The sequence below is a fragment of the Gossypium hirsutum genome, chromosome D02, assembly GCF_007990345.1.
Source record: "Gossypium hirsutum isolate 1008001.06 chromosome D02, Gossypium_hirsutum_v2.1, whole genome shotgun sequence".
Lineage (NCBI taxonomy): Eukaryota > Viridiplantae > Streptophyta > Magnoliopsida > Malvales > Malvaceae > Gossypium > Gossypium hirsutum.
Window position 1 is genome coordinate 10,814,297 of NC_053438.1, and position 24,247 is coordinate 10,838,543.

General features: G+C 33.6%; 3 protein-coding genes across 3 annotated transcripts; 2 read left to right on the forward strand and 1 right to left on the reverse strand.

The window, feature by feature from the left end:
- The first annotated feature begins 10,422 nt into the window (after positions 1 to 10,422).
- Positions 10,423 to 14,479, forward strand: LOC107910437 (LRR receptor-like serine/threonine-protein kinase RGI2). Its single transcript, XM_016838273.2, has 2 exons — positions 10,423 to 13,665; positions 13,894 to 14,479. Exons 1-2 carry the CDS (start codon positions 10,875 to 10,877, stop codon positions 14,337 to 14,339), a joined length of 3,237 nt encoding a protein of 1,078 aa, XP_016693762.2. The 5' UTR covers positions 10,423 to 10,874; the 3' UTR covers positions 14,340 to 14,479.
- Positions 14,480 to 15,630: 1,151 nt separating this feature from the next.
- LOC107910436 (uncharacterized protein C57A10.07) lies at positions 15,631 to 17,863 on the forward strand. Its single transcript, XM_016838272.2, has 4 exons — positions 15,631 to 15,778; positions 15,880 to 16,649; positions 16,965 to 17,089; positions 17,352 to 17,863. The coding sequence occupies exons 2-4, from the start codon at positions 16,055 to 16,057 to the stop codon at positions 17,676 to 17,678; spliced, it is 1,047 nt and encodes a 348-aa protein (XP_016693761.2). The 5' UTR covers positions 15,631 to 15,778; positions 15,880 to 16,054; the 3' UTR covers positions 17,679 to 17,863.
- A 1,461-nt stretch (positions 17,864 to 19,324) lies between these two features.
- On the reverse strand, positions 19,325 to 20,624 carry LOC107910435 (pathogen-related protein). Its single transcript, XM_016838271.2, has 3 exons — positions 20,390 to 20,624; positions 19,786 to 20,301; positions 19,325 to 19,724 (listed from the first exon to the last, which is right to left on the reverse strand). The coding sequence occupies exons 2-3, from the start codon at positions 20,071 to 20,073 to the stop codon at positions 19,581 to 19,583; spliced, it is 432 nt and encodes a 143-aa protein (XP_016693760.1). The 5' UTR covers positions 20,074 to 20,301; positions 20,390 to 20,624; the 3' UTR covers positions 19,325 to 19,580.
- Between the last annotated feature and the right edge of the window lie 3,623 nt (positions 20,625 to 24,247).

Consider the following 24,247-nt stretch of genomic DNA (forward strand, 5'->3'; position numbering starts at 1 on the left):
TTAACTATAAAAGATAAATGTGATTTACATATCCAAATTGAATTTTACTAATAATTTAAATTATTTAGGCATAACGTCAAATTGAGCTCTCAATATTTACATAATTTATCAATTCAAAAAAAAATTAGCTAAATGTAGCCATTAAGCTTTCAAAAAGAGCCAAATATCTTTCTTTTTTTTTAATAAAAATGCTAACTAAATTATTAATTTTTTACCGATGTTATTGTGGCAATCCATGTGTATTTCATGTTGGCATGACACTATTTGTCTTATATGCCACATCAACATATAATTTAAAAATTATAAAAATATTCAAAGAAATAAAAAAAATATAAAAATAAAAATTTCATAAATATTCAAAAATATTAACATGAAGTATACGTGAACTGCTATGCGAACTATCATGTTTAAAAATTAAATTTTTAGTTAATATTTTCATTAAAAGGATCAATAATTCAACTCTTTTTAAAAAGCAGGGGTCAAATTTAACTATAAAATAAAAAGGGTCAAATTGACTAAAGATATAAACGTTGAGGGTTAAATTCGGTATTATATTTTTTAAAATTATAGTATTTATATTAAGAAATACCTTGGAATTAGTTCTATTAAATAATAGAAAATCATAAGATCAATTTTCTAATATCTTAATGTTTGAGAATGTTGTTGGGAAAAGATAGGGACTTAGCACTTTTTCTTTTTCTTTCAACGAGGCATTCCTATGTAACGTTCACGCAAATTTCTACAAAAATAGATAAAATAATTAATGGGTTGCAAGAAATAATTTATAAGTTGGCCGACACATCCAAATTATTAAAACATTATTTCATCTAACTTATTAGCTTTTCTAGAAAAAAATGATGACTTATATTAGCTATTCGTTCATCTAACTTAATTGCTTCTACACAAATTCAACAAAAGGAAATGATGATCTAATATCTATTCATTTCAAGCAATTGCTATTCATTCTATTTGTACAATCTGCACTATGAAAAATATTCTATAAATCCATCGTTATAACAAAATATTTATTAAAATAAAATAAATATTTTATTATCGCACCATTTGTTTATGCAATGTACAATAGGGAGGAGAAAAAGGAGAGTGTGATGGTGTTAAGGAGGTCAATTCACCTTAAGAGGTGGAGAGCTGGGAAGGACAAGAGGACAAGGAGAAGGTTAGGGAGGAGACTAAGGAGGATAGGTGCTTAAGGGTTGCTAAAAGGCTCTAAAGATCTCTTTCTCATTGTTTAGAAGGGTATTTATAGGAGAGGTCTTCTTGTCTACTAGTGTGACGTGGTAGACTGTTCCAGAGAAGTTGTCATCAGAGAGTATGTGAAGGATGTGCACAACGGGACCCATTCTATTATGGCAGTATGAGATTGTTATGCTCCAGTGAAGTCCAATGATCTTCAGGGGTGTGTTCACACTTGAGGAGTGTTCACACCTACAAAGCAGGTGCCTGTCAAGGATGCTTGGCGAGAGGTCCATGTCTTTCAAAAGGAAGTACATGGTTTAGGTCCCCTACTAAGATCGGAGGTCGGATAAAGAGCAAAGATTCAGGATGGCTAGCCTCTAAGTAGACCTAATCATAGGTCGGGTCACCTGGCCCGACTAAAAACTGGGAGGGTTTGGGCAAAAATATTGGCCCAAAAAATGGATTTGGGAAAAAAACCGAGACCCATTTTCTAAATGGGCTAGGCCTCGAGTAAAATTTTTTTGCCCGAGCCCTGCCCGAATTTGCAAAAAAAAACTTGTTGCTCTTTGTTGTTGTTTTCATTTTTTGCAGTTGTTTATCACTATTTTGGTGTGGATTCGCTATTATATTACTACTATTTTATTTTTATTGTTTGGATATTGTATAACCCTTGTTTTATTGTTAATTTTGCTACTATTTTAGATGTATTTGCTCGCTAAGTTGCACCTATCTTAGTGTTAGTATAAATATTTTTTTAATTTATTTTCAATTTGTTGGGAGTATTTATTTTAATGTTTTTAGTGTATTTGATTTATTATATTTTTTAAATTTGTTTTCATATAATAATATAAAAAACTAATACAGGAGGGCCAGGCTCAGGCTTTAGCATTTTTATTTAGGCCAGACTTGGGCAAAATTTTAGGCCTATTTTTGGGCCAGGCCTAGAAAATAGGCCTAAAATTCTATTGAGGCCTGACCCGGACCCAGCCCGACCCATGATCACCTTTACCTCTAAGGCATTCGGGTGGAAGGGATCGGGTAATGTAAACTCAAAGAGTTGATTACGGACGTCTCTTAGGTAGCTTGTCATGCTAACACGTGTCTAAGTCTGGAGGAGGTATAACAATAATAAAAACAAGAGAACTACAAAAATTACTGGTCGAGGCTTGGTCGTGGACAAGTGTAGTAGTAACTAATGGAAAATGACATCTAATTGGGAAAAAACATTAGCATGAGGAAAATACATAATGACTTATTTGACTCTCCAACTTCAAACATAAAAAATAGAATGATTACAAATGAAAGGGTAGGCCTCTATTTATAGTTTAAAATACATTGACGGTCGAGATCAAAGTCTACCTACAAGATGAGAGTCCTAAGAGATACAATCTTATCCCTTAGCGTTACAAATATTCATCATGGTAACTCTAGTTTTACTGGAGTGTTTCACTAGGACACCAAAGCTTTAAGTAGATGGTCTTCTCCATGTGTTCCAAGAATTAGGCCAGTTCATGTGGTTAAATGAGCCCCATTTGATCAACTAACCTCCATGAGCGATTCTATGCACAATGAGCTTTGAACCGTAGCCCGTGACATTCTTCCCTATCCATTCTCATGACTCCCTTATCATTTCCTTAGAATGACATTGATCTAACTCATCTCAAAACTATCTCAATGCCTCGGCCGATTCCCAACTAGTCTCTCTGCTAAGTAGTTTCTCCCCTCAAAACGTTTGCCTCGGCTTATGCCTCCACCACTTTGATTCACACAAAAAGGCTTAGGCATGCACACATTGAACACTATGTTAACATTGATTATCATCAGTAACTCCGATTTTGTAAGCCCTTGACTTACCCACTTTAGAACTCTGAAAGGGACCCTATGTCTTTGTCAAGTCAATAGTAAGTCATAATGAAAAAGACTAGAAAAGTGTTTGAGATGTACCTCACTCATAACATTTATTCTGTTTAACTGCCCAGTTTGCATCACTATTTTTCTCACAAACTTTAAAGCACTACGCACATCTATCATAGGTGGTAACCTTATTGATAACTCATCATGTTTCATATCAGTTTGTCACCCCTCTAGCATTTCCAAAGGGGGTCTCTTTAGAACTTCGACTTATCGAGCCAATATTCTCACCATAAGGAATATCCTCGGCTAGTTGAATTGTCAACAATATCTTGTTCCACCCCTCATGTATCAACTCACTGGTAGTACGCATTATTGTTTTCAAGTATCCAAAATACATATGTAATTGACAAAATAAACCAAAAGAGCATTAATCTTGTCAAGGAAATTCAAGCCAAGAAAAAATACATAATCATCTAATGAATTACCTCAAAGTCTTCTTTTCCTTTGTTAGCTCAAAATATCAACAAAATTGCAAAGAGGGGGTGAATTATCTTTTAAAAATTTTGTGAAAGCTAAAGAGAAAGGATAGAAAAGTGAACACAAAAATTTAGAGCAGTTCTGGCCCAATTGCCTAGTTCACTACCTTAGCTTTCCACAACTAAGGATTTTCCCAAATTCACTAATTTGATCAACCTTTGAGGATAAGGTTAACCTTACAACTCCCTTAAGATTTCTACCAAAATCTTAAGACACAAACCCTCTTAAAGAGATATAAAGAAGAAAATAAAGAAATAATCCTTACAAGATTTGGGTGTTTGCAAATTAAGCTCAATTACAATGAAAAACACTTGAGCAAATAGAATAGAATTAAAGCTCGCAAGTGTATAAAAGAAAAGTATGGAAATATTTGGCACAAAGGTTGTTTGATTGATGATTTTGCTTGAATGTTCTTTCTTATTGTTGTAGGACCTTTAGAAGCTGGCATTTATACCCTCTAATTCATTTCCAACCGTTGTGGTTGTTGGAAACATGAATAAAGCCATTGGGGATGAAAATATCAAATCATTAAATTCACCTACAACAAAAGGTATCGGTACTTTTTCTATAAGTGTCGATACTATTAGCATATAATGCTTGATTTAGTGATCATTAAAGTTAGTTTACAACGATACCAAATATAATTTATCGATATTTGGTAAAAGGTATCGATACTTTTTTGTAATTGACTGAAAACATAATGTCAATTTAGTATCGATTTTAGAATGGGTATCGATATTTTAAAAACTATCGATACTTGGCCAAAAAGCATCGATACTTTTTAGCCTAGAGCAACGCTGACTTGTTTTAAAATAGTTTTAACTTGATTAAAAATGTTTAACTCAATTGTAACCATTTTAACTTGATATTATCATTTTGTTAATTTTGTTCAGCTTTAAATTTTATTCAAAAACATTTTAATTTGTTATATCAAAATATATTATCAAATAAATATAGGTATAACAATCTCCCCCTTTTTGATGTAATAAAACATTTTGCTAAATTTGTTTTTGAATTTTAATTTGTTACTCCCCTTTTTAAAGTTCAATTTGAATAAATAAATTAATTTTTATGAAATATGCAAACAAGGATTTGAAAACAAAATTAATCACTTGATTTTGGAATTAAAAGATTAGTCATAGAAATAATCAACCAAATACCAATAATTTACCTTTTTCTTCTCTTCTCCCCCTTTTTGTTATATCAAAAAGTTAACAAATAAAGCTTAAGAGAGAGATGTTGTTAGTCCAAGAAAAGAAATTTAGTTCTCCTATCATGCTCATCTCAAATTCACCTTGCATTAGCTTGGAAAATTCTTGACTAAGAATATCATTAGTAGCTCCAAAAATTATATCATCAACATATATTTGAACTACTAATAAATCATTGTCTTTTCTTTTGATAAAAAGTGTGGTGTCAACCTTCCCTTTACAAAAACTTTTTTTAATAAGAAAATTTGATAATCTTTCATACCAAGCTCTAGGAGCTTGTTTTAAACTATATAAGACTTTTGAAAGTTTGAAAATATGATTTTGAAATTTTGAATCTTCAAAACAGGGAGGTTGTTCAACATACACTTCTTCATTTATAAAACCATTTAAAAAATCTCTTTTAACATTTATTTGATATAATTTAAAATCATTAAAGCATACAAAAGCTGAAAGCATTCTAATGGCTTCTATCCTAGCTACGGGAGCATAAGTTTTATCCTAATTTATTCTTTATTCTTGAGTGTAACCTTGAGCAACAAGTCTAGCCTTGTTCCTCACTATGTTATCATTCTCATCTAGCTTGTTCCTAAAAACTCATTCAGTACCCTATAGTAGATTTATCACAAGGTCTTTTAACTAGGGTTCATACTTTACTTCTCTCAATTTAATTTAACTCTTCTTGCATTGCCAATATTATATATTCATCATTTAATGATTCTTTGATATTTTAGACTCAATGCATGAGACAAATGTAACATATTTACAAGCACTTCTAAGAGAAGATCTAGTAGTTACCTCTTTGGATGGATCTCCCAAAATCTTACCATCTTTCACATAGTTGAAATCTCTTAGGATGAGTTACTTTCATCTCTTCTATTGTAAGCTCCTTTAGAGCATCTTGTGTTTGTTCTTGTATCTTCTCACTTGATGATTGATCCACTTTATCATTATTATTAAAAATTTATGCATCATTATCATCATCAATACAAGAATCCTTTCTAGGAGAAAGGTTATAATCATAAAAAATAGCATGTATAGACTCATCTACTACTAAAGTTCTTTTGCTAAACACTCGAAAAGTTTTAGAATTTAAAAAATAACCAACAAAATTTATTTCATCACTTTTTGCATCAAATTTATCAAGATTTTCTTTTCCATTATTTAAAATAAAACACTTGCATCCAAAAGGATGAAAATAGCTAATGTTAGGCTTTTTTCTTTTTGAACAGTTCATATAGATTTTTCTTTAAAAAAGGCCTAATTATCACTTTCTTAACAATATAGCAAGCGGTATTTGTAGCTTCCACCCAAAAATATTTTGGTAAATTATTTTTACAAAGCATAGTTTTGGTTATTTCTTCTAAAGTTCTATTTTTCCTCTCAACAACTTCATTTTGTTAAGGGGTTCTAAGTGTAGAAAAATTATAGCTAATTCCATTTGAGTTGTAAAAATTTTCAAAACCAAGATTTTGAAATTCAGTTTCATGGAAACTTCTAACACTAGTGATAGAGTAACCTTTTTCATTTTGATTTATTTTTTAAAATGTGATGAATTTTTCTAAAGCCTCATCTTTAGTACTAAAGAAAAGAACCCAAGTAAACTTAGAATAATCATCAACAAGCACAAAAGCATATTGTTTTCCACCAAACTAGTTGTTCTAATAGAACCAAATAAGTCTATGTGAATTAGTTGAAGAACTCTACTAGTTGATACATTATTAATAGGTTTAAAGGAAACTCTCATATGAAACCTCTCAAACCCTGCCTAGACGTTATGGCCAAATCGTGAAAGTCGCATGGGACACCTAAACTAGGAATCTACCTTATCGTCGGTTGAAAACCTCAAATGCACTCCATTTTAAATAAAACTGTGGTTACCTTTGTTATTTTTGAAAACGTTCATTAAATAGATCCAATTTCATTAAGTCAATTTAATAACATTAGCGTGATTTTAGGAAAACGTGTTGCTTGACATTGCTTTAAAAAATCCTATTAGGTTTAGTTGCAGTGGAAAAATAATTAAAATCCAATTATCTTTTAAGTTGAGTAACATGCTCAGTCACATTTCAAAATAGTCCTATAAATCAATTTAAAGTATGAAGTTATGCATGCATAAAAAATCCCAAAAACATAAATAAACCCAAACCACAGTTCGAATAATTTTCTTTTCGACTTTTCAATAGTCTTTTGTTTTTCCTCTTGAAATCAGTTTTGATTCAAGAGTTTATCTATTTAATTCAAGTATTTTAGTTTACTTTCTTTTGCATTTGATTTAATTCTTTATTCCAATCAAGAGATTTACTACTTCATTCCTCATTCGATGTTTAATCCACGATTATTAAAATCTCTTTTATTTTCTAAATCGATTGTGTTCTTCACATGATTCATTCAATCAAGATAGAGATTATGAATAATATGAGTGGCTAAATCCCTTAGGAGATATTAATGAGAGGATAGGGATGTGATTAATAGAGGATTTAGGGTTTCCTGAGAGAGGTTAGTTGGTATGAACTACGTGTACTTAAACCATTAAGATTAACGACCCTAAGAAGTTATCATAGGCTAGGCAAGGTCGGGAGATAAGTCAAATCGAGTAAATCATAATTTATCCTAGTTGAGAAAGTGAGGTTGGGATATAAGTGAGTATCAACCGATCAATTAGTTAATTAAAAGAGCTAGTTTAGATCTACGTTTTTGTTTGATTTTTATATGTTGTTGGTTGTTAATGACCTATATGTATTGTGTGTATTATGTGTGAGAAGTCTCAGATCCGTTAGAGCCCTCTAGCAAGTCAAAAGGCAAGGCAAAGCTTGTTTAAGCTTTCAGCTAGCAAGTGGAATCGAGATCAGTGAGTGTTATACGTGATTCATAGTGTTAATCGGGAGCTTAGGATTAGCTTAAACTCCTATCCTAAGTTCCGAGAGTAAGACGAGTTGTGATATATGATGCTAATGCAACAAGCAATATGTGAAAATGTAATAACGTGACAGGCGATTTACTGATTTTTAATGCACATATGTGAGGTCTGATATATAATAGCTCAATGAGCACTGTTGTGGCACTTATAGTACAATTAAATGTGTATCCAATAAGTATGTATTGTGTATGAGGTTGTGATGCAAAACCGATAAATGTGAACAGAGGTTATGTGCATTAAAATAGTAAATAAATATGTGTAATTGTGGATATTTTGGCCTTGTAATCTCTAAAAACCATTAGATATAGTTGGCATGCTAAAGGACTGTGAGTACTCACCTTTTTATTTTGTGATTTGGGCATTGAGGCCTCAGGACAGGCTGGAGAGATAAGGGAATGTCGAGCTAAACTTCATCCATCAGGACATGCTGGTGTGTTGGAGGGTGTTTAGCTTAATGCTACACTTTTGGGACAAGTTAGACTCTTTGAGTCATTGATGTGATGGAGATTCGTTTATCCAATGTGTGGTGATTGAGTCCACTTATATGTTTCATAGTCCCAAGTTTCCAAATTATAATTATTTGAATTATATGTGAGTTATGTTATGTGTGAATCTATGTAGAAGAACATGTTAAACTTGTGAGATAATGAAGCATGAAAACATTTTTTTTACTTGATGAAAATGAGGTTGTGAATGTGCCTTAGTATGCTCTTGTTTGACTTACGTTACCGTGTATGCTTAGTAGCACTTTTGAACATTCACTGAGCTTGAAAAATCTCACACTCTCTTTCTAAAACTTGCAACCTAGTAGCGCATCCAAGGAGTGGGGAGTGAGTAAGTGTAGTGATCCATCCAAGGCATAACTCTTGAGTAGGTGTTTTTGTGGTTTTGAATACTTTGAATAAAGGCGATGTGGGTTATTATTTTAGGACTAGACTCATGGGCTATTGATGATGTTTTAGACTTTGATTGTGGATATTTTAATGTTTGAGAATGATATTAATTATGTGTGTTATGATTTCTTGATGAATATGTATTAAAGTGGCATATAAATTGGTTAAAAAGTGTTAATGGGCTTAAAATAGTATTCTAGAAATTTGAGCATGTTTAAAATGATCAAATGGTTCAAAATGAACATTTAGGATCCTTAGGAAACCTTGAGATGTTGATTTGATGTGTTGAGTAATGATCTCTTGGGGTAAAAGTATAGTTGCTAGCATGATTGTTACATAGTATGTCAAATTTTGTCATGATATTTTATGGTGTATGTGAGCATGTTCTAATTTATGTTTGAAGGTAATATGAAATGTTTGAAGTGAGAAATAGCCTTAACTACACGAAATGGTATGTGTAGTATTGTTTAAACTTGAAAATTGCAGGTTTCAGGCTGAAATTGCATCCGACATCTTGACATGGGATCAACGTCGTCACTACCTTTGTCGAGTCGTCTCGACGAGGGGTCCCTTCAAGGGCTCATCTCGACGTGCTACATCGCATTGTCTCAACATGGCGCCTAGCTTGTCCAAGGCATGTTTTCTCAACTTTGCAATTTAGTCCTTAGATTTTGGTGATGTAATTGGAGTCTCAAACGTTTACAAAAATGCTTTAAAAATTCACCTACCAGATTCCTAGATGTTTAATTTCGTAAATCTACCGATAATTTTGTAATTTGATTATTCTCAATATTTTTTCAATGTTTTGATTTAGTCCCTAAGATACTTATTTTTAAAATTAACTACGAATTGCTAATCGAGTTAAATTGATTCTTTACAAAATGTTTCTAAAAATATTTTAGAATTAAAATATACCTTTAAATCGATGTTACATGTGTGTTTGCCTAAATTAGACATGAAATGACATTTTTGCCTTTATGCCTCGTTTGAGTAAATGTTGTTAGAAAAAGCATACAACTAGGTATCAATTGTTTATTTCTATCTATATATGAGTTGAATGCATGCATGAGACTTTCGCTGTAGATTGAAAAAGAAAACGAATAATTAATTACATGCGGAAATGTTGTGTGGAGTTTTGGGTCACTTTGGTGACTAATTTGACATTCCGAATTCAGGTCGGACCATCCTAATTGGGTTTGGGCGCCACGGGCTAACTAGACCATACCTCGCCAACTAGGATGAGTGGCGAGCACACATGTTGAGTGAACAGAGTTTATGTGACATGCTCTATATTATGTATAACAAATATATTATTAATTATCTAATTTACCTAATTTTATATTGGTGGTACAAATTTTGTTACAAATTTGCTTTACATAAATCATAAAGACATTATTACGCAATGATAATAACATACTAATAATTAGTAGTATGCAATATGGTAATAATTATTACACAATCTCAACCAAACATTAACTCTTTTTGACAACCATTTCCCCTCGTTTTAGGTAAAGTGAAGTTGTTCAAAGAAATTGATGAAATCGAAAGAAAGAAATAAAACATACAGAATGAATAGAAGCATTATTTACGATAGTGATTAATCTAGGGAAAAAGTGATGAAAGTTTCGAGTACAGGTTGTCTATGCAAAAAAAGTTGGAAATAAATCAAAATTTAAATAAATTTATTATTTAGTTATTGAAGTATATTAATAAAGGCAAACTGCCAATAAGAAGTAAGAAAATGGACAAATTTGGCATCATATTGTAGTGGCTTTTACCCAATATTGCATGTGGTGGGGAGAGAAGGTTCATGAATGAGAGAAAGAATACCCAATGTCTAATCCTTTAACAAACATCATTGCCTTCACTTCGTTTCTAAGAACCTTTTCTATTTCAAACTGATCTTGAAACCTTACCAGTTCTCAAAAATTATAAATAAATAAATGAAAAAGAAGCTGTGGTGTCCACCATGTTTTGGTCTCTTTGGTTTTTTTGGTGTTGTTTTGTCATTTTCAGACACCCTCACGAGTTGTCATGCAACTTAGCTCAAGGAAAAAAAGATAAGCAATCTTTGTTTGAAAGTGTTTGGAAAATTACATGTAACTATCAACCCTTTTTTCATAGACATACATATAATGAAAGTAACATTTTACAGTGTAGAAATACCAGTAGTAAAGCAAATTAAAGCATGCATGTCCAAAAACAACCATGAGATTGGATATCTATAACTAGAGGGAGATAGAACAGTATTCGAATACTATTCTCATCATGTCAAGCAATGGAATCGGTATTATTCTCTTGTTTCTCAACTTTGTTTCATCCATTTCTGGGTTGAACCATGAAGGTCTCTCTTTGCTTTCATGGCTTTCTACTTTCAATTCTTCTTCTGCTGCTGCTTTCTTCTCTTCATGGAATCCATCCCACTCAAATCCATGCACATGGGATTACATTAAATGTAATCATGGAGGCTTCGTTACTGAAATCACAATCTCCAACATCAATCTTCATACAACCTTTCCCACTCAGATCGTCTCTTTTCAGCATCTTACTGCTCTTGTTCTTTCACGTGGGAACCTCACTGGGGAAATTCCACCTTCAATAGGGAACCTCTCATCATTGGTCACCTTGAACCTTAGTTTTAATGCTATCTCTGGAAATATTCCTGCTCAGATTGGGATGTTGTCTGATTTGCAGTCATTGTCTCTGAATACAAATTCCTTACACGGAGGGATTCCGAGGGAAATTGGAAACTGTTCAAAGCTTCAGCTGCTTGAACTGTTTGATAATCATCTTTCTGGGAAGATTCCAACAGAGATAGGGCAGTTGGTGGCACTGGAGATTTTCCGAGCTGGGGGGAACTCAGGTATTGAAGGTGAAATCCCAACGCAGATATCGAATTGCAAACGACTAGCTTTTCTTGGGCTTGCAGACACTGGTATTTCAGGGCAAATTCCAACAAGTTTAGGGGAGCTGAAGAATCTCAAAACTCTTTCAATCTATACAAGCAAACTTAATGGTCACATCCCACCAGAAATAGGTAATTCATCAGCCTTGGAGGATTTGTTCCTTTATGGAAACCAACTTTCTGGTGAGATTCCTGAAGAAGTGGGTTCATTGAAGAATCTGAAGAGGGTGTTACTGTGGCAAAACCAGCTGAGTGGGAGAATTCCAAACTCACTTGGGAACTGTTCAAGTTTGGTTATTATTGATATCTCATTGAATTATCTAAGTGGGGAGGTTCCTTCATCTCTTGCCAATTTAGTTGCATTGGAGGAGCTTCTTTTGTCTGGTAACAACCTTTCTGGTGAGATACCACCTTTTATTGGCAACTTTTCAAGCCTAAAGCAACTGGAGTTAGATAACAACAGATTCTCTGGTGAGATTCCAGCCACCATTGGACAACTGAAGGAGCTTTCACAGTTCTTTGCCTGGCAAAATCAGCTTCGTGGAAGCATACCAACTGAGCTAGCCAACTGTGAGAAACTTCAACATTTGGATATATCACACAATTTCATTACTGGTTCAGTTCCAAGTTCTCTGTTCAATTTGAAGAACTTGACCCAATTGTTGTTGTTATCAAACAGACTTTCTGGTGAAATCCCACAAACTCTGGGGAATTGCACTAGCTTGACCCGTTTAAGGATGGGATCAAATAACTTTAGTGGTCACATTCCATCAGCAATCGGGCTTTTGCATAGTTTGAGCTATCTTGAATTATCAGAAAATCAGTTCACTGGAGAAATTCCTCCTGATATTGGCAACTGCAGTCATTTAGAAATGGTAGATTTGCGTGCAAATAAGCTCCAAGGTACAATTCCAGCGTCTTTTGAATTCCTTGCTGATCTTAACATTCTGGACCTTTCAATGAACAGCATAACAGGCACCATCCCTCACAACTTAGGCAAGCTGACATCGTTAAACAAGATGGTAATCAGTGGAAACTCAATAACAGGTTTCATCCCTAAGTCACTGGGAAACTGTAAGGATTTACAATTGTTGGATATAAGCAGAAACAAGATTGCTGGTTCGATCCCGGAACAGATCGGTCTTCTACAAGGACTCGATATACTCTTGAACTTGAGTTGGAATGCTTTAACTGGACCTATGCCAGAAAGCTTTTCAAATCTCTCAAAACTGGCCAACTTAGACCTTTCTCACAACATGCTAACTGGGAGCCTTATGGTCTTAGGAGGCCTTGACAATCTTGTTTCATTGGATGTCTCATTCAATAACTTTTCAGGTGTCCTTCCTGATACTAAGTTCTTCCACAATCTCCCCAGCACTGCATTTTCTGGCAATCAAGAGCTCTGCATTAACCAAACCGAGTGCGGATCGAGTGGAAGTCCCCATTCGAAAAGATCAACCCGAAATCTTATCATGCGCACTCTTTTCAGTGTAACTGTAACCATTTTAGTAGTCATTGTTGCCGTGTATTTATTTATCAGAGTTCATGGAGCCAAACATGAAGATGATTTCTTGGACTGGCATTTTACCCCCTTCCAAAAGCTAAACTTCTCTGTGAATGACATATTGACGAGTCTGTCTGATTCAAACATCATTGGAAAGGGTTGTTCTGGTGTGGTTTATCGTGTTGAGACAACCACAAAGCAGGTGGTTGCAGTGAAGAAACTATGGCCAATCAAGAACGGTGAGTTTCCGGAGAGGGATTTGTTTTCTGCAGAAGTTCAGACCCTTGGATCCATAAGGCATAAAAATATAGTGAGGCTACTGGGATGTTGTGACAATGGAAAAACCAGACTACTCTTGTTTGATTACATCAGTAATGGGAGCTTAGCTGGATTGCTACATGAGAAGAACATGTTCTTGGACTGGGATGCAAGATATAAGATCATACTTGGAGCAGCTCAAGGTTTAGCTTATCTTCACCATGATTGTATTCCACCGATAGTTCATCGTGATATCAAATCCAACAACATCTTAGTTGGTCCACAGTTTGAAGCTTTCTTGGCAGACTTTGGTCTGGCAAAGCTGATAGATGTTTCAGAGAGTCCAAGAGCCTCCAACATTATTGCAGGTTCTTATGGATATATTGCTCCAGGTGAGTACAAATATTTCGGTCTGTTAAATTATATGAAATTTTTTCCCAACATCTGCCTTTTATGTTCTACACCTGTTTTTTCTTCAACAAGTTTTAAGATTTTTAGATACTTAGAGATATGCTCCCAGTTCCTTCCTATATATGTTGAATACAGTTACCAGACAGGACCACTTCATTACTTCAACGTAGCAGCTAGCTTATCCCTAACACTATTATGACAATTTGCAGAGTATGGATACAACATGAGGATCACAGAGAAAAGTGATGTATACAGCTTTGGTGTAGTTCTCCTTGAAGTTTTAACAGGCATGGAACCAACAGACAACAGTATTCCAGACGGCGTCCACATTATCACTTGGATCAACACTGAAGTTCGTGAAAAGAGGAAAGATTACACAACAATTCTTGACCAGATGCTCCTCATAAGATCAAGCACACAAATCCAAGAGATGCTTCAAGTGCTGGGGGTGGCTTTCTTATGTGTCAATCCGTGTCCCGAAGAACGACCCACCATGAAAGATGTAACAGCAATGTTGAAAGAGATCAGGAACGAGAATGATGATTCTGAGAAACCAAATCTTCTTTGTAAAAGAATAACAAACAACCCCGAAGCTACAGTTCAATGTTCTAGTTTCTCTAGATCATCTGAACCTCTCATTAGTTCACCTTCATAATTTATGTGCTTTAGTTTCGTTGGTATTTGCTTCTTAACAGCCATTTGTATAGCTCTGAATCCTGATAATTTGTAGCAAAAGTAAGCCTCAAGCTGCTACTTCATTAATCTGATATGAACTCCTTAGTATTGCCTTTTTTATTTCTTTGATGCATATAAACGAATGAAACTGAAGGCCCTGATACGTCTCAGAAGACTACTATCGCGAGGCAGTGGCACGGTTGTCCTGTAGGAACAGAAGAGGAACAATGGAACTTTATAACCGGACTGACTAACTGTTCTCTTCATCATTTCCCCCCCAAAGTAGGAACATTGACAACTACTAAGATATGCAGGTAACCCAGCGGCATAAAGCAAGATATCTGAATGCCATCAAGCTGGTTGCCTATATATTCCAAATGACATGATAATATAATCTACTAAAGCTGAAATTCTTTTAAAAAATTATCACTCATTTACCGTATATTTTACAAGACCAAAATTGTCATCAAGGGGTCGATTTTGTATTTGGGAGATGTAACTCGTGGAACAACAATTGTGTATATTATGTTTCTAACTAAGTTGGTGTTACGATAATTGTGTGTATTATGTTTTTAGTTAAGTTGGTGTTACGAGTCAATTAAGCATCAACTCAATTGGATAATGACTAAAATATCATTGCTTAACAAATTGAATTGCATAATTTTGAAGGTGTATTTTTGTATGTTTATATTTTTTATATAAAAAAATTAAAAAATATATATATACACGTACATGGGATTTAAACTTGTGACACTATCCTTTTTAACATTTCTATTTTACCATTTTAATTAAAATCTCATTTTTTATATATTTTTTATAAATATATTTATTGTACAAATCTATCTTTCACCAATTTATTAGTAGTAGTAGTATTCCTATCACATACATATGTGTGTGGACAAGGGCGAAACTAGACAAATTTTTTGGGGCAGAATTAAATTATGTATTTTTACGACAGTAAAAATATAATTTAACCATTTTAATAACTTATATATTTATCATTTTTAAAAGATTAAATCAAAATTTTAACATATTAGAAGGGCTCAGGCCCTGCCAGCCCCGTAGCTTCACCTTTGCATGTGGACATGATGTATTTAAAATAGATGTATGCATTTAAATATAACATATAATAAACAATTAATTAATAATAAGATATACAAAATTTGTATTGACTTTTAAAAAAACACTGAAGTCTAATTCAAACTTGGGCTTGTATCGTAAGTATTTTTTTCCCATCGATAAGCAAGCAACCTTTAGAAAACAACTGGAACTTCTTTCGTTGGGCTTCAAATGGGCAAAACCCAAGAATTCAGTCCCTGTTGTTAGTCTTCTTCCCTAAGCCATCATCTCTGATTTTTTTTTTTAATAAACAAACTCTCTGAAATCTTGGATCTGAATTTCTATCCTGCCAGGCTTTCGGTGAGTTTACCCTTTCTTCCTCTGCTTTGATCTTGTTTTTCATGTAAATCAAAACCCCATTTTGTTTATCTGCCTAAAAAATTCATTTCTTCTTTCTTAAGCTGCAAACGAGAAGTTCAACTCGATGATCAAGACCTTTCCTTTTTCACTAGTTTATGTTTTGGATTGTTGAATTAAATCTCCAAATTCTTGATCTTTAGTCGATAATCTGTTGAATTTCCTGTTTGGGTATGCTTTGTTTAAATCTCGAAGCTTTTCAGCTGGATTTCTGTTATCATGAATAACTATCCATTTGGGTCAAATAGCCCTAAGTCCTTCAATGCCTATCCAAGGGGTGACTTTGATATTGAATTAGGTAATATCAAAAGAACCAGAAGGTCTAAAGTTTCATCGTTTTACCCTGTTAGAATGATCAAATCCTTGGCTAACAGGCTTCACTACTATTACAAGTTACACCCACTCCTTGTTTTCTTTGTTTCCTTGGCATTTGGGGTCACAATCCTCATAGGTCTATCTCTATATGAGCACCACTATAGGATGCTGAGAAATTATAGGAAACTTGATGAGGGGTTCAGTAATTACTATCCGTATGCCAAGCTTAAGAATCTTGTAATGGTTGCTGGGCATTCAGTTTATACAAGCAGTAGTTGTGAGAAAGTCGATAAGGAGGATTCTTGGTTTTTGGAGCCGTATCAGAAGAATCCAGGCCAAGCTGCTACCTTTTTGACTCATATAAAGGAAGGGGTTGAAAGCACCGCACAAGATGGTGCGGCTTTGCTTCTGTTTAGTGGTGGAGAGACTCGGAAGGATGCCGGTCCTCGAAGTGAGGCGCAGAGTTATTGGACGGTTGCTGACTCGAAAGGATGGTTTGGTATGTTCACTTTATTCAGTCTTCCATGCTGTCCTTACATTCCTTATTTATACTTGAATGTTCCCATTGATTTGAATTATGAAATGTAAACTTGAACAATTTATAATGATTGCATTGCAGTGATTGTTTACCTAGTTTCTACGAATTTATTCGTGGTTCATACACAACATCAAATTTATCGATTTCTAGCTTTAGTTCCAGTTAGTTTGACCTTTAAATCCAAATATGCAACCATTTGTAGCGCACTAGTGAGAACTTATTTCGAGTTTGCTTTTAATTATCCAAGTGTCGTTATTATATTCGATTGTTTTTTAGGGAAGGAAGAAAGTGTGAAGTGGAGGGCATTAACAGAGGAGCATGCAAGAGACAGCTTCGAAAATCTTCTCTTCAGCATTTGTCGGTTTCGAGAGCTTACTGGGACATACCCACAAAACATAACCGTAAGCAAATCCTACTCGAACCATTCTGCATTTCGTTAATCTTTCTTACTTTTACTTCTCCCTCCCTCTCATCTTCCCTCATATCAGCATGTTTTGATAAGGTGAAAGATTAAACGGTCGAGTTCGTCTTTGGTGCCACCATGGATTCCCAAACCAAATATATTGTTTGTGTTTTCTTATCTAGAGGTTTTTTGTGATATGTACTTGCTACTTTCAAGTTTCGGAAAGAAAATTAATCCTAATACTATTGCATTTGGATCAGGTTGTAAGTTATGATTTCAAGGAAGAGAGATTCGCAAACTTGCATCGCTCTGCAATCGGCTTTCCTGAGTCACAATTTTTTTACAGAGGCACCCCAGCTTCATCGACTGCAAAAGAAGCGGCTTTGAAAGGTGAGGCATTGGTGAGGACTCAGTTTCAGCATGATCCATATGGATGTATCGGATTGCTTAAGAAGAAAAAAGTAGGCCGTGATCCTTTCCATCGGTCGATCCCATATCCCAATGAATGCCCCGAAATTGAAGGTCTGTTTAGATACTGCGGGACTGCTCCTTATCAAGGTTCACTCCCATGGGCATATCAAAACTAACCATAGCAAAAGACACTTGACCACATAATTTTGTTATATAAATTTTCAATAACCAAGTTAAAAATAGAGAAAGAAGATGAATTTAGACCTAGAATTACATATATCATTGTTGTGTTTGTGTTATTTTTTATATTATAGTCATGTTCGAAGTGTTATGCGTTTATATAAATTTCGGCATATTAATATTTCTTGTTATAACAGTTTTAGGAGTAATTATTTTATATATTCTTCCCACCTCATTATTCATGGTTCTTTTATAATTATTTAATGACATTTCAATAAATATTTTTCATGTCATTAACACATAATTTTGATAATTTTTTTATCTCGAACCTTGAACCCCGACTCTTGAACCTTGAACCGTGAAACGGAACCCAAAACTCGCACTTGAATCTCGAACTTTGAACCCCAAACCTCAAACTTGAACCTTAAACCTCAAACGTCAAACCTTAAACATCAAACCTTGAACCCTAAACTTTAGACCTCGAACTCCAACCGCAACGCCTGACCCTGAACCTTGACCCGAAACTTTAAATTGTGAACCTTGAACTCTAAACTTTGAATCTTGAATTTAAACCCAAACTCAAACCTTGAACTTAGGTTTAAGGTTTGGGGTTTAGTATTTAGGGTCGTGGTTTAAGGTTTTTGGTCTAGGGTTCGGGGTTTGAGGTTCTAAGTTCGAAGTTCAAGGTAAAAAAATTTATCAAAATTATGTTTCAATGGCATGAAAAAAATTGTTGAAATGTCATTAAATAATTTGAAAAAGACCATGAATGAGGTGGGGAAATGGTCCTTAAAATAATTTGTCTAGTTTTAGATTTTTTTTTTTAGGTTATAATTAATTAAATCAACAAATTTAATTAGAAGCAATTTATAATAGTTATGTATCCCTTCCTCCTATTTGAAACGTCTTGTCCATTTTACAAAAATGTTTTAATTTCAATTTTAGTTCTTTTATTATATTTAAATATGAAATTTAATCTTGCCTTATGTTTTATAATGATATTAGTTAGTCCAATTAACTAATTTAATTAAATTTCCGATTAAAATGTTATACAGTTATATATAATTCGAATACATTTGTCTTACTTCTTTTTTTTGATATTATAAAGCAATGGTCAAATTTCAATTTTAGCTCTTATATTATGCTAAAAATTGGATTAAATTTATATACTTAATTTTTTTTACATGATTTAGTTCTACTTTTATAATGTTATTAATTAGTGTAAATAGTTAATATTATTAACTTCTTCAATTATAATGCTAATTTTTTAAGAACACTATGCCAACAAAAATTTATTTTATCATGACGAGTTTAAATGCGTGATTTTAAGAAAAAATTGTACATAAGTATTTTAAATAGAAATTTTTTATTACAACACTACTAAGTGATTTTTTTTTTCAAATTTCAGGTTATTGAATTTAACTGGAGAATAATTTTAATGGTGGTAACAACTAAACTTGAATTTTTAATTTTAAAAAGTAAAAGATTTAAATTTCTAAAAAATAAAATAAAAAGAATAAATTTCAAATGTATGAAATATATAAGGACTTAGATAATATTTTAACCTTTAAACTTTTACTTCGTAATTTAATTTAAACAAATAATTTAAACAAATAATATAAACCAGACTAGATTGAATGACTAACGTAGCATTAATCTTCGTCCCATTGCATGTTGCATTAACTTGTGTAACAACCTTTCATCCATACGAAACCTTAAAAGAAAAGATGATAATAGAAAGCTTTTGTTCCATGTCTAGGGAACTTGCTTATTTAACAACATACAAATTTGGACAAGGAAGTAGGAATCAGCAAGTGGCGATTCATTTTAAGCGACAAAGAGGTAACCCCAAGTGGTATTTATTTTACATAAAGTTAAAACGAAATTTGGGAATAATTCTAGCCCGTGTTCCTCAGAATTGGACAACTTGAAGCTGCCTCCATAGCAGAGCTATCAATGGCAGCACCTTTCAGGAGACCACCAAGCAATTCTCCTCGCTCATAGAAGAGCTCCACTCTCCCAATTTTCATACCTTCATCCACCTATTTCACAAAACATATAAGCAAATCGTCGTGTTATCTTCTATAGATGTAATTAAATTACCTGGTAGATGGCTACTCCGTAAAACTCCACCAAATCTCCAGTAGGTGCGTGACCTTTGAAAGGACCTTCATTGTAACCCCAGTGTCTAAACTTGAGGACAATCTCAGGAGGTCCGGTATAGACCTTAAGAACCTCAAAGGCAAAGCCTCTTGGGAACGTTGTTACGAATGCCTTATGAGATGATTCATCTGTTTCTTTTTCAGGATCGTAACATCTTAGTTCTTCAGGAAGGGACGTTTGTAATTGTGGGTTGTATCCTCCTCCCAGCTTCTTTATTTCCATCATCATCAAACCATCATTAATGTTTTTAATTCACAACAGCAATTGTGAAAATCAATGTTTCAGCTTCTGGTTTTTCTTTTTTTTTTTTTCCTTTTTAATACCATTTAAGCTAAATGTGTATTTGTTTACGTCAATTGTTTTGAAAACTTCGAGGGATGCCTTGTGGAAAATCTCCATTTCCCATGACTTTACAAGGTTCTGCACTTTCTCTTCCAATGATCCAGGAGGCCATACCTTCCATTAACAGATTGAAAGTTCATTAAAATTTACTCCAACATGAATATAAGATAAAACAAGTAAAGTATAGAGAGAGAGGGAAAACCTTAGTTCTTTCGTCTTCGAAGAGCTTGTTTACAATATCATAATTTGGAGGTCCTCCATATCTCCAATTGGTGTTGAGCTCACCTTCTCCATGCAAATAAGAACGATATTTGTTTCCTTCCATGCCTGACATTGCTTGCTTCTCTGAAGTATTTGGTGGGGAGGGGGGGGAGACAATAATTCTTCTCAATGAATGGTTTATAGTTAATTAGTAACTCAAAAGCATCAAGCCGCCGTTCAATGTAATAGCCTGAATTTTTAGTGGTGTCGGAATGGTGATTCGAGATCACTAAATCTGACAAACGAGTAGAAAATATTATAAATTTAGTAAGTATAAGTTAAATGTGAAGTTAGGAAAATTTTTGAAATAGTGAATAGTGTACTAGGAATAAATATTAAAATAATTAAAATAAAAAAAACGAGGTATCGAGACCTCGAAGATTTTAAACCGAGCCATAAATATTTTTAGAAATATTTATAGAGTGTCATTGAGTTGGTATTAAAGTTTCGTTAGAAAATTTTAACGTTTGGATAGTTAATTAACTAAAAAGGACTAAATTGGGAATAGTGTAAAATTTGTTAAATTGTGATTAAATAGCTTAAGTGACTAAAGTGGAGGGATTTAAAAGGCTATTAGACCCAAATTATATGGGCTGGACGGTTGGGTAAGAAAAATCAGCAGAATGTAAGGAGAAACAGGGGCAAAATTGGAAACTTAACAAATTAAACATTTAAAACAAAGACAAAAGTGAAAAATCTAGAGATCTCTTCACAATTTATCAGCAAAAACGCCATAGGAGGTCTGGAATAAGCTGGTTTTTCATATTTTTGAATCATGTAAGTTTAATTCTTGATTATTTCTTCTAATTTTTGTGATTTTGATACTTTTACAATTAGGTCCAACTAATTATTTCATTAGTTTTTGATTCCATGGCTGATTTTGAAAGTTACCATTGATTAGTGTTGGATTTTTATGATGAATAAACATGAAATTGAAGCTTTAATTTTGTTATATGATGATTTTATTAAGTAATTTTGATAGAAATTGATTTTAGGGACCTAATTGTGAAAAAGTTGGGAATTAAGGTTTGGTGTTGCGGTTTTGAGTATGAAAGGCTATGTAGTAGTCTAAAATAGTTGGAAAAAGGTGTTAATTGAGAAAAATTAGATCAATTGAGGGGTTAATTGAGTAGGGATCAAATTGTAAAAACTGTAAAGTTTGGGGTAAAAGTGTAACTTCGAAAATTAAAGGGCATAAATTGTGAAATGAATTAGAATTGAATTAAATGCTGATGAATGAATAAATTTGCATTTTAGATCGAGAACCTGAAACAAGTCGAGGAAAAGAAAAAGTAGCCGATTAGTCCCTGAACTTTTACAAATTCTGCAAATCGATCCAGGTAAGTTCATATGGCTGAAATTTAATGATTAAATGTTAATTTCATGAATTATACAATGTATGATGAAATGTATTTATTGTTGAAATGAGAATAAAATAAAAATGTGAAAATCGAATAAATGATCAAATTAAGTGGAACACCGGATTTGAGTACTTCTGATCAAGAAACAAAGTGATAAGTGGCTACACTTATCTGATCAAGAAACAAAGTGATAAGTGGTTACACTTATCTGATCAAGAAACAAAGTGATAAGTGGTTACACTTATCTGATCAAGAGACAAAGTGATAAGTGGCTACACTTATCTGATCAAGTGATAAAGTGATAAGTGGTAGCTTCAGCTACACTTATCTGATCAAGTGGCAAAGTGATAAGTGGTAGCCTAGCTACACTTATCTGATCAAGGACAAGTGATAAGAGGTCATATGTCAAAGTGAAAGTGAAGTACTCAATTTTCCGTAACCGTTCCTTAATTTTGATCAAGGATGGTAAGTGACAAATGGGCCCAAAGGAATTATGGTAAAAGAATAAGTAGTAGTGAGTTTATACCAAGGAACTCACCAAAGATTGTGGTTGACAGGTAAATTTAGTAATGGTGTATATTGTATAAGTGTACAAGTGTTTGGTAAGATTTATGTTTTATGCCTATGAACTTACTAAGCTTTTCTGTAAGCTTACATGTGTGTGTTTATTGTTTTTGTAGATTAACGTATTTATACATTCGGAGGATCGGATCTACATCAAGAATCACACTATCCAGATATACTCCGGTAGTTTATGTTAAGCAACTTTTGGATTTATATGGCATGTATAGGGAATTGAAGTGAAAAGTAAATTTGAATGTTATGGTTGCGTTAGATATCGAAATATATACATGTTTTTAGTTTGAAATGGTTGATTGGTTGAACTTCATTAGTATTTAAATGAAGTAGATGAAATACTGGAATTGGTTGTGACTTGAAATTTGCAGGGAAGGTTAGACAATTATAAAGGGGTTATATTGAATTTTTTTTTAAAATTGCAATGGAGCAGTTCTTGGACAGCAGCATTTATGTAACTTTTAAAAATCACCAAAAATAGTGGAAATATAATTAGAAGTTGAGTGAGATATGAAATTAAAGCTGAAAGAGTCTACTTTCATATAAAAGAAGTGGAGTAAGCAAAAGAATTATATACTTTTAGATATTTGAATTTTAGTGAAACAGGGCAAGAATGTTTTGAAGTCCCCTGTTCTGACTTTAGAAATTCATTAAAAATTGTACAGAAGGAATTTTGAGTTATAATTTATATGTATAGACTCCTTAATGAGTCTATTTTCAGTAGAAATAAGTTTAATCACCATATGAAGCCTTTAATAAGAGATAATTAAATTTTAGTGATGAGTGGTTAGGATAGTCGATTAGTGAAACAGGGGAGACTTCAACTAATAAACTGTACTAATTGGCTAAAGAAAAAATTCTGAAAAATTTATGATGAATAGATATATGAGTCTAGTTTTATGGAAAATTTACGGATCTAAATTTCGAGTTTTGTAGCTTGAATTATAATTATTTTAGTGACTGCTGTACATGAGGACAGCTTTATTATGAATGATGAAATTAAATTTGAAAGTAAATTTTTATGCCCCGAACTTTTAAGTTAAGTCAAGTAACGCCTCATGCTCGACTCCGACCATGGTCTCGGGTAAGGGGTGTTACATTCAATGCATGTGCAATTCACAATATGATAATAATCTCGTGTCTAGTTGATTAGTCGTCTTCAAACGTATTGATCAATGTTTTTGGTCAGACTATGCTATCAGTTGTATTTGATTCAGAATGCGCCTTTTTGTTGTTGAGGTAACTTCCCATTTTTCCCTATTAGAGTGTAGGAGTTGTTAATTAGTTGTGAGTATGGTAAGGTTGTTGCTTAGTTTAGACTAGTCAACAAATTCTATAAATACAGTACGTTGAGATTTCAGAAGCAAGCAATTTTGAATACAAAGAAAAGAAGTTTATTCTCTGTTCTTTCTATTTCCTTCTGTTTGGCTAGATATATTTTCATTCTTTTATCAAGTTCTTTCATGGTATCAGAGCCATTTGATTCTGGATCTTGTCTATCATGGCTTCCGCTGATTTCGCAACTGGTGAGTCTAGCTCTGGTGTGTTCTCCGGCGATCGTGTCACGACCGGTCTTCCTCGGCATGAAGTGGTTAAGCTCGATGAAGGCACCTATATTCAGTGGCGCAAACAGATCAAATTAATAGTGGATGGATATGGACTTACAGGATTTTTAGATGGCACCATTGTTCCGCCATCGAGGTTTGTGTCTCTTCCCGATGGATCTCGTGCTCCAAATCCTGCGGCACAGGTGTTCACGCAGCAAGATAGGCTTTTGACCTCATGGCTATTATCAACTGTAAGTACATCTCTTCAATCGTCATTTGATGATGCGTGCACGGCGTGTGATATGTGGAACATGG

What these genes read in the sequence shown, in the direction of transcription:
- LOC107910437 (XM_016838273.2), top strand. Translation starts at nt 10,875, where the DNA reads ATGTCAAGCAATGGAATCGGTATTATTCTCTTGTTTCTCAACTTTGTT. An exon ending in TTATGGATATATTGCTCCAG is followed by an intron (nt 13,666 to 13,893) that starts GTGAGTACAAAT and finishes GACAATTTGCAG; the next exon opens with AGTATGGATACAACATGAGG.
- LOC107910436 (XM_016838272.2), top strand. Translation starts at nt 16,055, where the DNA reads ATGAATAACTATCCATTTGGGTCAAATAGCCCTAAGTCCTTCAATGCC. An exon ending in TGACTCGAAAGGATGGTTTG is followed by an intron (nt 16,650 to 16,964) that starts GTATGTTCACTT and finishes ATTGTTTTTTAG; the next exon opens with GGAAGGAAGAAAGTGTGAAG. An exon ending in CATACCCACAAAACATAACC is followed by an intron (nt 17,090 to 17,351) that starts GTAAGCAAATCC and finishes CATTTGGATCAG; the next exon opens with GTTGTAAGTTATGATTTCAA.
- LOC107910435 (XM_016838271.2), bottom strand. Translation starts at nt 20,073, where the DNA reads ATGATGATGGAAATAAAGAAGCTGGGAGGAGGATACAACCCACAATTA. An exon ending in ACGGAGTAGCCATCTACCAG is followed by an intron (nt 19,725 to 19,785) that starts GTAATTTAATTA and finishes TTTGTGAAATAG; the next exon opens with GTGGATGAAGGTATGAAAAT.